We start from the raw sequence: 16,173 nt of genomic DNA, 5'->3' as shown, positions 1-16,173 counted from the left end.
AGAGGTGGGGTTCAAGGGTGGTGGTGTGTGAAGTGGAGGAGATGCGCTGGAGGGCATCGTCAACCACATTGGAAGGGAAGTTGTGATTGTGGAAGAAGGAGCCCATCTGGGACTTTGAGGTGGAATTGGTCATCCTGGGAAAATTTTTCTTCCCACCTTTGGCACATCTGTTCCCAGGTTGAAACTTCAACTCCCCCTCCCACTCTGTAAAGGACATACAGTTCCTGGGCCTCTTCTACCGCCAAACCATTACCATCTGACACCTGTAGAAGGAACGCCTCATATTCCACCTTGGGGCCCTGCAACCACACGGGATAAATGTGGATTTCAACTGCTTCATTATCTTCCCCACCCCACCCACACACACACACACACACACACACACACACACACACACACACACACACACACACACACACACATTATCCCAGACCCAAGCCTCCAACTCAGCCCCGCCCTCTAGATTAGTCCCTCACTGCCCCCTCTGAGCTATCACCTTCTTCCTCATCTTTATCCACCTATCACTTTTCCAGCTACCTCCCCCCAACCCTACCTCCCTCCCATTTATCTCTCAGCCCGAACCCACAAGCCTCATTCCTGATAGGGCTTATGCCTGAAACATCGATTCTCCTGCTCCTTGGATGCTGCCTGACCGACTGTGCTTTTCCAGCACCATACTCTTTTTCTCTAAATGGGCCAAATTAGTGAATCACTTTGAATAAGCAACAAGGGAGAAAGTTTCATGAAAAATTTAAAATAATCTTTTGTGTTTAATGCTGAAGTGATAGATGCACAATCCCCCCTCCCCCATTTTAAGCATGGTGTTTGTATTGGGTATATTTGTTCAAATTACACTTTGTTAATAATGTGTATATGTGTTTATATTCAGGCATAATTTATAATGTTCCAATTAGCATCTGGTTGCATAACGAACATCCCCAGATTCCACCAAAATGTTTTGTGAAGAAGCTGCTAATTCTGCATCAAAACCCTGGAATCCATATAGATAACACTGGCCTGGTGTCTTCAAGTTACTTACACAACTGGAGATACGTAAGAGTGCATGTTATGAACTTTGTTCATGCAGCAAAAAATAAAGTTAAGATGATACAAAATGTTTGAACCATACTTTGCCAATTTGTACGCTAATTTTGATGGGAGGATGGTTAGTTGATGATTATATTTGGAGACGAATTACTGAACCTTGGCAATATGTTTAACTTATCAAATTTCTAGTTGTTAGTCCTGTTTAAAATGAGGAATAGCTGAAGACATTTGTTAAGAACACATCAGATATTCAATGATCAAACTATGTCAAACTATGTCAAAGTGACAAGTTATAATTATTATAAATATTGTGTTGAAAATGTGGTGCCAGGGTAGTTTCAGCATATGTATTAACTAGTGTATCGGGTTTTATGACTTTTGAAATTCATTTATTGTAATATTTCTAAGCTTAGGAATTGAGTAGAGTAAGGTTTTTTTAAAATGCCTCAACTGGTTTGAATTAATTCTCAGTTGTACATGCATCTTTGCTATGTCTCTGTGTTACAATAATGAAAGCAGGTCAGCTAAATATATACTTCAGAATTAAATAAAAGAAAAAGCTGTTACTGTGTTCTTCCCCACAGAGTAGGTGTTGTACAATTGAATTACAAAGTTTGTAGTAATAATCATGTAGTTCCTTCCTTTTAGTTATTAGTTTTTCGAAGTATATAGAATACAAAAGTCAAAATGTTATGTAAGATCAATGGTGGATCAAATTTATGATAAATTTATAAGTATTTCATTACAAAGATTCTGTAAGTGTAGTGTTAGTGTATTTGTTTTATCATTCTGCCATGGAATATGGGCTTCCTTGGCTAGGCCAGACTTGATTGTGCAATGTTGATTGACCTGGTGAAGATGACGGTGAACTGCCTTCTTGAACAACTGTCATCCTTGGAGTGTGGGGACATTTTGTTGAGAGGGACAATCTTAACATAGTGGCGATAAGGGTTTGCGTGATGTAATTCCAACGTGTGTGGCTTAGGTGGTGATGTTAAATTGTCACTTTTACATCTACTTCTGTTGTCTTTCTTGATGGTAGGTGACCTAGGTTTGAAAGGTGCTGTTGCTTTAACCTGGTGAGTTCCTGTAATTCACCTTTGTAGATGCATACACTGCTGCCATTGTCTGTCTGTGAATGAAATGAAGGTTGAAGATTGTGAATGGGTAGCCGCTCAGGTGGGTTTCTTTGCTCTGGATGGTGTCGGGTTTTATTGTGTTGTGGTGAGCCACACTCACCTAGGCAAGTGGTCACTATTTCACAACACTGCTGACTTGTGTTTGTAGATGGTATATAGGCATTGAAGAGACAGGAGATGAGTTACTTGCTGAAGACTTCCCACCTTCTGTCCTGTTCTTGTGGCCACAGTATTTCTATATGGCTGGCCCATTTCAGATTGGAACCCTTAGGATGTTGATATTAAATGAGAGAATTAACAATACAAGGAAAGAGTAAAATAATTGCTGGGAAGTAAAAATACAAAAGTAGTAGACCTAGGTTTTAAAGATGTTCTTTGCTACTTCTTTCTTATTGAGTTGTTCTGTATTCTACAGCCAGCGTCACATTTGGTCGGTCTTATTGAAGACATGAGAAAATCTTTAATGAATTGCTTAATTGATCCACTGCAGATTCCTCTTTCTCAAGGTAAACTGTCAGTGCATATTCTGTTTTTATATTGAAATATTTTCTCCTGCATCTTTCTAAAAAAACTGAGACTCGCATGGCAATAAGACACCTTCTAATTTTGTTCATTTTTTTTGCCTTCACTCTTCTTCCCATTTCATGCAGTTGCAATGACTGAGAGGAATGGCATTCCACCTCCAGAATAAAGACCATATGACCACTGTAGAAATAAGTTTTCTCAACTTTTTATTTCTCTCCCCAAACACCTTCCCTTTGGGAAAATACTGGGCTGCCATCTATCCACTTTGCACATGTATTGCAAAGTTAGGACTTTGCATTATGGCAACCTTTTTTGAATTTCAGTTTTATAGATTGTTTCTCTCTATATATCTATGTAAGAAATATATCTAACAGGAACAGAAGTCAGTGTGGACTTGTGTCGAAATGCCTGTTCCCCACTGTTAGGACTTTATGATTTATGAGGAGTAATTATGTTGCACTTACATTAGTGATTAGTTGATTCCAGTGCATTTGCACACATTGAATGAAAACCAATAGTTGGCCAGGGGTGTCTGTGTTATATGCAATGGTTTATTGTTCGGTTTATCGAACTGTTTGTACGTGATTGCGTCGACGGTTTCCATTTTGCTATGATAAGGTGGGATTTGAGGTTCGTCATCTTTTCCCTATGAACTGGTTGTACGGTGGTGTTTAGGGGGTCTGGCTTCGCCGCCCCTTTCCCCTGTAAATTTCTGTTTCTTGTAAACTGCTGTTGACTGTTAACTGTTTGTTTGTAACTTGTTCTGTTTAATAAAGATGAAAACCAATAGCTTGAGGCAAGTGGACATGAAGTTTCATAATGCAGCCAGTGTGCAGGCACTACTTCACCCTGGCCCATGTTGTGGAGACAAGCACTGGGTCAGAAATGTCTTTTTTAAAAATCAACCTGTTCAGACATGTCATGACACAAGTTCAGGACAGGTGGGACTTGACCTTCTGACTCAGAGGTAGAGATGTTACCAGTGCACCACCTGTCCCTCTGTGGGATCAAAAATGTAGCTTGTCCATAAGCAGTGGGTAACCAATTAAAGGCACTTGTAACTTATTAAAATCTATTCTCAAAGGAGTCAGCCTGTGAAACATCAGGAACTAAAGCAGCAGGTTGGAAGCAGAATTGAGTGACAGTGCTCTAGACTGAGTTTGAAGCATTTCTCATCTACGTGATCACTGTCATAGGTACACACCTTCCTATTCAGTGGACCCTCTACAGTGGTACACCAGTGGCTGATGTGATTTTTTTAAAAACGTAAATTTAAAACGTTTAAAGGTTGCAGAGACGACTCAAAGTGGAGTCCTTCTCTTTTTTTTAGACTGAATTGCAGATCACTGCTCCTTCTGAGCTTGAGGCTTCCAGCTTCAAGGGACTGCCCTGATGATGAAACAATTATTTTCTCATCTGTTTATTCAGAGGTGTTATTACCCACCTCTGGAGTAGGTGGGACTTGGAAAGAAACCTCCTGTTCTAGTGGTGAGCTTACAATCTGGCCATCAATTAAATAATTCAAGGAAAATTATTGCAATGACTGTTCACCGTGCAGTGCAGTCTGACACCAGTTAGATTCTGAGGTGAGTGTCCCAATCCAATTATTTTTTAGGAATTTAACCTTTTTTTTAATCAGCCTGTTCAGAGATGTTTTTACTCAAGAGCAGGTGGGACTTGAACTCCGACCTCCCAGCCCGGGATAGAGACTCTACGTGAGAGAGCCCCTGTCTGAACATCCAGTCCCAATTATAATCTTCAAGTGAAGCAAGGTTAGAGAATGTTAGGGATAATTGGGGAGAAAGGATCTATTTTAACGTTATACATTTATTTTTGTGCTTCCATTACAAGTTCTTCTGTCCACATTTGTAATAGCAGTCTGCAGGATGAGCAGTACTATGGGAAAGGTGCAATTATTGGGTGTTTCCATTATTTGTGGGCATAATTTTTCCAACTATAAACTCTTAACAACAGCCAGTAACATTTCCTGGCGAGTGCATGCAGATACAAGTTTTTCAAATCGGTATGTTGCATAAGAAAAGGTGATTCGATTTTGAAATAAAGCTTTGCTGAGCAATTTCTGTTTATTTGATAAAGCCTGGTAACAGCTTTGTGTGCATTTTATTGAATTTAGTTAATTTGCAATTTCATTTCATTGAGGAAAATATTTGCAACGCTTTATTTTAATGTTTGTTTTAAAAAGTATATGCAGTAGAAGAGAATTTTAAAAGTGATGTTTTCAAATAGAACTTTAGGAGAATAGGTTTTTATTATTTTTGTTTGAATTGTCTCTTTTTTAGAACGGCACTCTCCCACCTCTCTCGTTCTGCCTCCTTGGCCAAGGTGAGTTTCTGTTGTTGATTGCCACTATGCCACAAATGATTCAAAGTTAGATACGCTGTGACACCTCTGTAACTCGATCTATCATTACTACACAGTCAGGATGCATTTATACAGTCAGAGCATAATTCTATCAAGTGACGGCAAAATTTTGAAAACAAGCAGAGACCCACAAAATACTTTCAGTCTAACTAGTAACTTTATGATTTAGAGATGCCAGTGTTGGACTGGGGTGTACAAAGTTTAAAAATCACACAACACCAGGTTATAGTCCAACAGGTTTAATTTGAAGCACTAATTTTCAGAGATTTTTAACTTTTTCTGCAGAATGAAAAATGCAATATCTAGGTGAAGTTATCCATGTGTGAATACAGGTCAAGAATTTGGCATTGTCAATTATTTATAATCAGTGAATATCCAAGTCTAATTGGGAACTACTTTCCTAAGTTGTAAGTAGGTTTACATCTGATGGGTTTAATATTATTCCAGGAATAATCACCATTACCTTGAAATATACTCTTAGAATTTTGGTGTCAAAAAGAAGTTTTCAGTATATCAATCTTGCTCCTTTATGCTGTTCTTATTTAGGAATCATGTTTTGTAGCAACATAATAACTTAGAATCAAGCAAGTAATAGTTTTGTGTAGTGACATGCTCAATCATTCAGGTCAGACTGGATAGAAACTCTAAAGGATAATAAACTGTTATCACTATCTTCATTTGTGGAATAAATAATAATACATTTGTTTAATTCACTAAACTGTTTTGATTCAAACTTTCACATTCAAATCTAGAGTATATTATTTTTTAATATGAAATATTGAATAATAAGTTGTATCAAATAAATCTCCCTGCTGTTTTGGTACTCTTAACCATCTCATCTACTCCACACATGCTATTCCCATCCCATCACATCCCTTCCCTCAGGTGAAACAGCTAAGATAACTTGTGTTGAGCTCCCATTACCTTCCAGTGTTTCTGCCCTCCACCATTCTAGCTGTGTGTGAACACCCACGTCCTTTGCATTCTCTTTACATGCCACACTAACTTAACTAGTAGACATGTCCCTTTAAATTTCTAAATCCAAAACTCAGGCAAAACTGAGTATTACTGTAGATATTAGATCACAATTGAAATGTGGAGCTTATTCAAGGAACAGATACTGCCTGTCCATGAGAAGTATGTACCTGTCAGGAAGGGAGGAAGTGGTCAAGCGTGGGAGTCGTGGTTTACTAAAGAAGTTGAATCTCTTGTCAAGAGGAAAAAGAATGCTTATTTTAGGGTGAGACATGAAGGCTCAGTTGGGACACTTAAGAGTTACAAGTTAATCAAGAAAGGCCTAAAGAAAGAGCTAAGAAGAGCCAGGAGGGGAAGTCGTTGGCAGATAAGATCAAGGAAAACCCTAAAGCTTTCTCTCGGTATATCAGGAATAAAAGAATGACTAGGGAAAGATTAGGGCCAATCAAGGAAAAGTAGTGTGATAGGTTGTGCATGGAGTCCGAGGAGATAGGGGAAGCGCTAAACGAGTGTCTTTTTCCCATGTGAATACTGATGAAAAATAATGTTGAGGAGAATACCGAGATACAGGCTACTAGACTAGATGGGATTGAGGTTCACAAGGAGGATGTGTTAGCAATTCTGGAAAGTGTGAAAATAAATAATTCCCCTGGCCTGGATGGGATTTATCCTAGGATTCTCAGGGAAGCTAAGGAGGAGATTGCAGAGCCTTTGGCTTTAATCTTTATGTCATCATTGCCTACAGGAATGGTGTCAGAAGACCAGAGGATAGCAAATGTTGTCCCTTGTTCAAGAAGAAGAGTAGAGACTACCCTGGTAATTATAGACCAGTCGGCTTTACTTTGGTTGTGGGTAAAGTATTGGAAAAGGATATAAGAGTTTGTGAACCGCAAGGATCTGTTTTATAAAGACCTGAATGAGAGCGTAGAAGGATGGGTTAGTAAATTTGCAGATGATACTAAGGTCTATGGAGTTGTGGATAGTGCAGAAGGATGTTGCGGGTTACAGAGGGATACAGATAAGCTGCAGAGCTGGTTTGAGAGGTGGCAAATGGAGTTTAATGCGGAAAAGTGTGAGGTGATTCACTTTGGAAGTAGCAACAGGAATAAAGATTACTGGGTTAATGGTAAGATTCTTGGGAGTGTAGATGAGCAGAGAGATCTCTGTGTCCGGATACATAAATCCTTGAAAATTGCCACCTAGGTTGACAGGGTTGTTAAGAACGCATATGATGTGCTAGCGTTTATTGGTAGAGGGATTGAGTTTTGGAGCGAAGAGATCATTGCGTAGCTGTACAAAACTCTGGTGCAGCCACACTTGGAAAATTGCGAACAGTTCTGGTCCTCTCATTATAGGAAGGATGTGGAAGCTTTGGAAAGGGTGCAGAGGAGATTTACTAGGATGTTGCCTGGTATAGAGGGAAGTTCTTATGAGGAAAGGCTGAGGGACTTTTCATTAGAGAGAAGAAAGTTGAGAGGTGGCTTAATTGACAAGCAGAGGGGTAGATAGGGTGGACAATGAGAGCCTTTTTTCCTTGCATGGTGATGGCTAGCATGAGGGGACATAAGTTTAAATTGAGTGGTATAGATATAGGACAGATGTCAGTGGTAGTTTCTTTACTCGATGCAGTAGGGACATAGAACACACTGCCTACAGCAGTAATAGACTTGCCAGCATTAAGAGCATTTAAATGGTCATTGGATAAACATACAAATGAAAATGGAATAGGATAGATAGGCTTCAGATTGGTTCCACAGGTCGGCACAACATTGAGGGCCGAAGGGCCTGTAGTGTTGTAATGTTCTATGTTTTATTAGACTACTGCAGTTCTACTAGACTGCACTAACTACAGAAGTTGCAATAATACATACCATTAAAATCTGAATGTGTCACTGACATTGCAATTTTTATATTAGTCGTTTTTGTACATGACAACTTTTATTTGAAAGTTTAAAATCTCACAACACCAGGTTATAGTCCAATAGGTTTATTTGGAAGCGTTAGCTTTTTGAAGTGCTGCTCCTTCATCATAAGACATAGAATCTCTGTCTTACAATCTTATACTCTACAGCCACCTGATGAAGAAGCAGCGCTCCAAAAGCTAGTGCTTCCAAATAAACATGCTGGACTATAACCTGGTGTTGTGTGATTTTTTTTTTTTTTTTTACATTGTACATCCCAGTCCAACCTCCAAATCATGACTTTATTTGAAAAGTACAGCTCATTTGTGGTGTCGTAATATACAGCGATACATCTTTCCTAGCTTTGTCATTGACTGAAAATTAAAGGTTTTGCAACACTGATGTCTGTCTGTGTCATCTCAAAAATATAAAATCTGCTAACTGTACATTTTTTCCATTGCAGCACTGTACCTTCCATTGGGAATAATTATTCAAGTTTCAAGAACATTTCTCAACCTTTGAATTCTGGCTGTTTCCAGCCTTTCTATTCAAATATATGGTGTAAGTCAGCAGGTTAGGATAATTGAATAATTATTCATCTATGGCATGGAAAAGACCATTCAGCACATTCAGCTCAAGTATATAGCCTCCTTCCATTTTTTTTCCTCCTCTAAATCTGCCAATATGGCCCTCCATTTCCTTCTCTCTAATAGGTGAATATCATTAGAGGTTTGAAACACTTCACATTTTGTAAACAAGCCAATATGAAGAGCATCACTACACAAATTATAAGACAGTGTGGCATGACAAGGGGAGCTACAATTCAAATTTAAACAGCAGATAAATAACAAAAAAACAGTCAACTCAAATTTTTAATCTCAACCTTCACTGGAAAGCACTTAATGAATATTTTTATAACGAGGGTCACAGTGCTGACCTCAACTCTGAGGGGAAGAAAGCCAGAATTCTCACGACTGAAAGAACCACAGGGTATAGAGACTTGCACAACGCTTTCAAATCTTTGTGTCCCTAGCACCTCAAGAAGGCAAATAAAAGGTAATATTCAGAGAATCATGCAGTACAGAATAGGCCCTTCAGCCCATCAAGTCTCTACTGCCAAAAATGCGCTACTTATACTAGTCCTAGTTATCCACACTAGGCCCATAGCCTTTAATATTGTGACACTTCAAGTGCTCATCAAAGTCATGTTTAAATGATGTGAGGTTTCCTGTCTCAACTACCCTCTCGGGTGGTCTAGATTGCACTACCCTCTCCCCAACACCCTCTGGGTGAAAATATTTTTCCTCAAATCTAAATCTCCTACATTTCACTTTAAAATTATGCCCCCTTGTTATTGACCCTTCAACTAAGAGTAACAGATTCTTTCTGTTCACTCTGTCCATGTCCCTCATATTATTGTTGCATGTTTATCTTTGGAGGTTTTTGCTAGTGGTATGCAGAACGTACAAGCTCGTTGAAAGTGGAGTCACAGGTAGATAGGATAGTGAAGAAGGTGTTTGGTATGCTTTCTTTTATTGGTTAGAATTTTGAGTACAGGAGTTGGGAGGTCATGTTGCGGCTGTACAGGACATTGGTTAGGCCACTGTTGGAATATTGTGTGCAATTCTGGTCTCCTTCTTATCAGAAAGATGTTGTGAAACTTGAAAAGGTTCAGAAAAGATTGACAAGGATGTTGCCAGGGTTGGAGGATTTGAGATATAAGGGGAGGCTGAACAGGCTGGGGCTGTTTTCCCTGGAGTGTCGGAGGCTGAGGGGTGACCTTATAGAGGTTTACAAAATTATGAGGGGCATTGATAGGATAAATAGACAAAGTCTTTTTCCTGGGGTCGGGGAGTCCAGAACTAGAGGGCATAGGTTTAGGGTGAGAGGGGAAAGATATAAAAGAGACGTAAGGGGCAACTTTTTCACACAGAGGGTGGTACATGCATGGAATGAGCTGCCAGAGGGTGTGGTGGAGGCTGGTACAATTGCAACACTTAAGAGGTATTTGGATGGGTATATGAATAGGAAGGGTTTGGAGGGATATGGGCCGGGTGCTGGCAGGTGGGACGAGATTGGGTTGGGATATCTGGTCAGCATGGACAGGTTGGTCCAAAGGGTCTATTTCCACGCTGTACATCTCTATGACTCTAAGTGATGTTTATACTGTTCCTAAGGCACTTCCCAGATAATGTCATTCTTAATTAGAAATTACATTTTGTAATTTTATTAAATGTTAATGCTGAAACACTTGCAGACATATTTGTTCAGGAAAAAATATATAACACTTATTGAAATGTGCAAAACATTTCTATCTAATTACAATTTTATTTTCTTCAGCTGAACACCATCAATTGTTTAGGTGTCTCAGATAAGCCAAACTGCTTCTCTCTCTCACAAGTTCGCCTTGAGATTCAGTTATAATTAAGTACATGAATTTGTTTGCTATTTTGCTCACAGTGGGTCCCCAGCAATTAACAGTAAGATGAATAACCAATTAGTCTGATGACTTAGAGCATTAATCAAGAAGTAGCAGGAGTTTGTTACAAAGGCAATACAATAATCATGAAACACTTCAATCTTCATTTAAAGTTGCACAAATCAAATCTGCAAAAGATAACTTAGAAGATGACTTTGAAGAGTTTAAGCAATACATTAGGATCCAGCTGACAAATAAGTAATTTTAAAGTTGTTCGGTGAATGAATCAGGGTTAATTAATTTCATAGTAAGGTTTATCTGGGAAAAAGTGATCACAAAATAGAAAATAAGATGGGAGTTTAAGATGTGCTTAAGAGGGAAACACTAATTTACTTTTTTTTAAGCCTGTTACATAGATGGGAGGGGCAAATTGACGAAGGTAAATTGAGAATTTGGTTAAAAGTAATGATCTGAAGTTAGCAATAGAAAGGATTTAAAGAAACATTTCAGACCTTCCATTGGGAAATTCAAAATCTTTTGGGAAAAGAGTCCATTCTTAACTGACTAAGGGGGTTAAGGTTAATATTAGATTAAAAGAGGAGGCTTACAGGATTTTCAGGAGGAGGAGCAAATTTGAGGATTGGGAGATTTTGAGGTTTTTATGCAAAGGATGATCAAGAAAATGGAGAAAGGTTGAGGTTAGAATATTGTAGCAATCCAGAAAGAGTTATGAAAAAAGGAACTTCACTCAATTTGTAAGAGAGTTGCAAAATTAAATGTGGGTTCTGGAGCTTCTGAAATTAGAATCGGAAATTTAGAAATGACACCTCTTTAACAAATATTTTGTATCTATCACCACAATAGAAAACAAAAAAAAGTTTAACCAAGAAACGCCATTTTAGAGAAGATGAAGATAAATATTTTCAAATCATTACACAAACCACTTTGATTACTGAATGCAGACATTTGTGGCTAATCAGTCATTGAGTATATTCAAGGCTGATGTCAGTAGTTATCTGGTTATAAGGGTATTGAGAGATAGGACCTTGGCAGGAAAGTAAGGTCACATTAGCCATGACTGTATTAAAGGCTGAATAGGCTTGAGGGGCTACATGAGTTACTTCTGTTTCTCATTTGTCTTATGCTCGAGGGAAAGAAAGCTGATCAGGACATTGCTAGAACCCCTTGCACTTCAAATGGCATTCTGATCTTTATGATGTTTATCAGAAAAAGCAATTAGGCTTCATTTAACATCTCATCCAAAGTATCCTATCTCTAACTGTTTTGTATTATTACACAGAGATGGATGTTTATGTTGTAAAATGGGACTTGTATAAGGTAAAGCCAGACTTCATGCGATATAAGGCAGAAAGATTGAACAAATAGTACATTTAATACTGAGTTAGTTAGGTTTGGAAAGAAGGGTGAGGGCTCAAACTGTCAAATAAATAAGCTGAACGAATAGTACTGCACTGGGAAAACAATTCAGAAACTTGGAGCCTTTTTAATTTGAGAGATTTATTATCCTTTCTCTTGTGGTTTCTCTTTTGAATGGGTGATGAACCCAAACATATCATTAGGTTGGTTTCAGAAATGTTACACTAGTTTTTACAAATCACAATTCTATGTGTGTGATCTGAGTGCCGAATGTTTACAAAGTTCCTCAAGGTACCTGTACCTCCCAAATATATATATTCTTTTCCCCAAAACTGCATGTAGAATTCTGATTAGTGCATTTAGGTACAATTGAAATCCTGAAATGAGGATCTTATTGAATTCCAGTTGGGTTATTTATCAGTTCAACTCCATATAGCTTTGTGATAAACCACATAAGGCACTTAAAACCTTCATCTTCTGAGAGTGCTTACTTTCTAAATATAAAGGTATATATTGTAACTTCTTGACATGGATAGTGTTAAGAGTATTGCATGTTTAAATATATTTAATTTTTGCAATTCAAATTTTACAGCTCTTGGTTACAAATATCAAGGCAGTGCTTATCCTGTGACACCTGCAGGAATTTCACCAAGGTAATCATCAGAACTAATCATTATCTTATGTATTTTAAATCAAATTCAGGTTCGGCATAGACTATCCCAAATATAATTGAAGTTGCAGAATTTGATTATTGGCTATTTTGATGCTTTTCTCAAGGTAAATAGATCTTGAGTTAAAGGGAACAAATTATGTGGGAAGGCATTTCCCATCGGAGGCAGCTTTGGAAATGGGGTTGGGAGAATATTTTGAAAGTCGTGTATGGGGACAGCACTGTAATGTATACTTGCCTGGCAGCAGTGTATGACCAGTTAAGATGAACTAAAAACCGCCTTGGGGCCAAAGTGCATGCGTTCTGTGGATTTTCTTGGTGTTGATCCACCTCTCCCAGTTCAGGACACAGCCTCCTGGTGAACTTATTTGACCTAGCCCCATTATTGAACCAGATGTATCCAAAAGCTCTAGGCGACAGTTCCACAGAGATTTTGTAAAATCATCATGAAAGCTGTGCCCCTTTTTGGCATATACATTCCAGCAATTTTCCAAAGGTGCCCTCTTGCCCCACCGTAGCTTTCCTAGCTGCCTCAGCAGGACCCACCTTTTCCATTGGAGCTATTGGCCAGTCATTGTTGCAGGCCATCCTGGGGAGCTTCCGGTACCAGGAAACAATTTGGCCACCTCCCAGAAAATTCCACCTGATGACCCATCTCTAATCCATTCAGGGTCAACATCCAGAAGTGGTTATGAAGTCTGAATATTGTTTAAAGGGATTTAAGATTCTTCCCAATATACTGAAGCTACATTTGAAGAGAAACAGAAGTGCATTGGAATATCCCCTGTAATTTATTGTATTGCGCAGAATCATATGATTCACACTGAGCATGTTGGAAAAATAAAAGCACAAGCTTGTGGAAATACTCAAGTCAAACAGCATTGGTGCAGAGAGAAACTGAGATAATGGGATGGGATTAAACTCCTCTATAGCACTGCTTATGGGAGAGCAGCTCGAGTGCCCCCTCATGGCCACCTAAATTTGTCCTATCCTGAAGCTAATGCTCCGAGTCCTCCCATGATTGATGCACTTCAACCCCATGGGTGGAAATTTGCTCGACCTGATGCTGTGGCTTGATCCAGCTTCCCACGAGAAAGTCAAGTCTTTCGATGAAGCTGATCACTGAGTGGGGTTTAAAAAAAACTTGAGTGACAAAAAAAATGCAATTAGTTAAAATTCCACAATACACTGGGACACCAGGAATGCCAGGTTTCCCTTTCTGAACAAGGCCTGTCCATCTCCCCTAACCTTCATAACCTGGGCCTGTTAATATCAAGACCAACATTTTCGATCAATTGAAAGGCCATCAGTCTGAAATGTTGGTGCTGTTCTCCTTCCACAGCTGCTGTGTAACCAGCTTTTTTCACCATTTTCTGTTTTTATTTCAGATTTCCAGCTACCGCGTTATTTTGTTTTTGACTCTGCAGAAAGTTATTTTTTGTATTATGGCTTTATTTTGCAAGGCAAAAATTTAGATGCTATTTCTCATGACTGTCATTTCCATGAAACAAAATTTAATTTGATTTTCAAAAGATTAATATCAGCACTTGGACGAAAAAGGATGCTGAAGTCAATGTTCAACAAAGGACCTGACAATTAAATCAATAAAGTTTAAATCTGCAAGTGATTCAGGACACTTCGTCAAATTTGGTTTTCTGGATTAAATGCAGAGAATCTTTTTCTGCTCAGTCTTAAATTCACTTCTAGTTTGCAAGTTATTAAAATTGTCATTTTGTGATGGAATTGAAGCTATTTCACTAAATGTTTTGTTTTATTTTGTTTCTTATTTCATTCTAGTTCATCATCGTCCAGACCTTTGCATGAAACTGTTGAGAGAAAATCTGGTATGTAGTAGCATTTTATAATCCAGCAATTGCTATTGTCAATTACACTTAATTTACAATGCAACTTAGAAGTTTTATTGTGTGTAACAATGTGAACATCATGAACATGTTATTCTTCCCACACCAGTGAATTATGTTGCTAGGCGGAAATAAATTGAAAAAGCAGAAGTGGGTATAGGCCAAACAGTCCCTTGAGCTTTTGCTGCCATCAAGCAAGACATAGGCTGATCTTCATTCTGAATTAACTTTTCTTATGCAGTTCCCAAGTAACTTGATTCCTTCAGATTCAAAAAACCTGATGGTCTCAGGCTTGGATATATTCATTGAGTATCCATGAGAAAGAAATCCAAAGATTCTCAACACTGTATATGTGTCTTTTCTTCTCAGTCCAGAATGATTACTGGTTGTTGGCTCTCCGGGCAGGGTAATTAACAGTCAGCGTTCACTCTTGTCAAGCCATCAGAATCTTAAATGTTTTGACAAGGTCACTTTTTTCATTCTACCCAGAGTATTGGCCCATTCTACTCAAACTGTCCACAAGGAGCTACTTTCATAACACGGGAATCAATCCACTGAATCCTTTTTGCACTGCATCTAATTCAGGTCTAATGCTCCTTGGGTACAGCAACTAAAAATGATGCTTAAGCATCAAGCTGCATTCTGTCTTAAGCCTGATGACTGATCATGTATATTCATGTTGGTTCTGTTGTTTAACTCAAGTGTGTTCACACAGTGAGATCAGGGTCCTGTACCAGATAGCCTACAGGTGCCCAATTTGGTTTGTGCCTGGTCCAATCTGATCATCACCTAATTTGTCCAAACATAACCAAAAAGATCTGAATTCCTGAGGGGAATTGAGGATAACTGTCCTTGACATCAAATAGCATTTGACGAAGCGTGGTGTAATCACTGGGAAGCAGGGGGTGAATTCTCCACGGTTTGGAGTCATACCAAGCACAAAGGAAGATGGTTCTGGTTGTTGGCCAGTCTCTCAGCCACAGTACATCACGACAGGAGTTCCTTGGGGTAGTGTCCTAGGCCCAACCATCTTCAGCCTTCCATCTATCATAAGGTCAGAAGTGGGGATGTTTGCTGATGATTGCCATGTTCAGCACCATTCATGACTCCTCACATACTCTTGCAGTCCATTTACAATTATAAGGACTGGACAGCATTCAGGCTTGCAATAATAACATTGATGTCAGACAAATACCAGACAATGGGCATCTCTAACAATAGAGAATCCAGCCATCACCCCTTGACTTTCAATGGCAATTCCATCACAACTCATTATTAACATCGTGGGGTTTACCATTGACCAGAAACTGAAGTTTACCAGGTATTTGAACACTTTGGTTATGAGCAGATCAAATACTGAGCATTCTGTAGCACTAATTAGTGGAAGGTAAATTAGAATCATAGAATCCCTACATATGCCACAACTACCCTCAGAACAGCATCCCACCCAGATCCTCCCTGCCCTACCCCAACCTTGTAACCCTGTATTTCCCATGGCCAATATACTCAGCCACACATCCCTGGATACTGTGGGCAATTTAACATAGTCAGTCCATCGAACCTGCACATCGTTGGACTGTGGGGGAAACCAGTGCACCCAGAGGAAACCTACACAGACATGGGGAGAATGTGCAAACACCACAGTCACCCATGAGTGGAATTGAACCTGGGTCCCTGGCGCTGTGAGGTAGCAGTGCTAACCGCTGAGCCAGAATGCTACCCCGAGGCAGAGAGGTTTCTGTTTTTTAAATTTCAAAATATACTTTATTCATAAAAATATCTGGGTGTGTGTACATCATCACAAATGCATTTCTGTTCTGTAAAGTAACATAGCAAGGAAACAAACGTGGCTGTACGCATCATTTATTTTTACAGC

At 39.0% G+C, this 16,173-nt stretch overlaps 2 protein-coding genes across 8 annotated transcripts in view; one reads left to right on the top strand and one right to left on the bottom strand.

Moving 5' to 3' along the window:
• snx16 (sorting nexin 16) overlaps positions 1-16,173 on the bottom strand; it is a 386,689-nt gene that overhangs the window by 177,343 nt on the left and 193,173 nt on the right. The gene's annotated exons all lie outside the window — the stretch shown is intronic.
• LOC140477089 (uncharacterized) overlaps positions 1-16,173 on the top strand; it is a 66,183-nt gene that overhangs the window by 13,102 nt on the left and 36,908 nt on the right. For 5 of the 7 annotated variants that reach the window (XM_072570340.1, XM_072570339.1, XM_072570342.1 and 2 more), the window contains 6 exons: positions 890-1,053; positions 2,602-2,692; positions 5,012-5,054; positions 8,433-8,542; positions 12,358-12,418; positions 14,233-14,279. In XM_072570340.1, coding sequence (XP_072426441.1) covers positions 890-1,053; positions 2,602-2,692; positions 5,012-5,054; positions 8,433-8,542; positions 12,358-12,418; positions 14,233-14,279 — 516 coding nt within the window. The remainder of the gene's footprint in view (positions 1-889; positions 1,054-2,601; positions 2,693-5,011; positions 5,055-8,432; positions 8,543-12,357; positions 12,419-14,232; positions 14,280-16,173) is intronic. The other 2 variants (XM_072570338.1, XM_072570343.1) reach the window with 2 other exon arrangements.

The sequence above is a fragment of the Chiloscyllium punctatum genome, chromosome 5 (assembly GCF_047496795.1).
Source record: "Chiloscyllium punctatum isolate Juve2018m chromosome 5, sChiPun1.3, whole genome shotgun sequence".
Taxonomy (NCBI): domain Eukaryota; kingdom Metazoa; phylum Chordata; class Chondrichthyes; order Orectolobiformes; family Hemiscylliidae; genus Chiloscyllium; species Chiloscyllium punctatum.
Note: the sequence above shows the minus strand (reverse complement) of the source record. Positions and strands in the feature narration are given on the sequence as shown.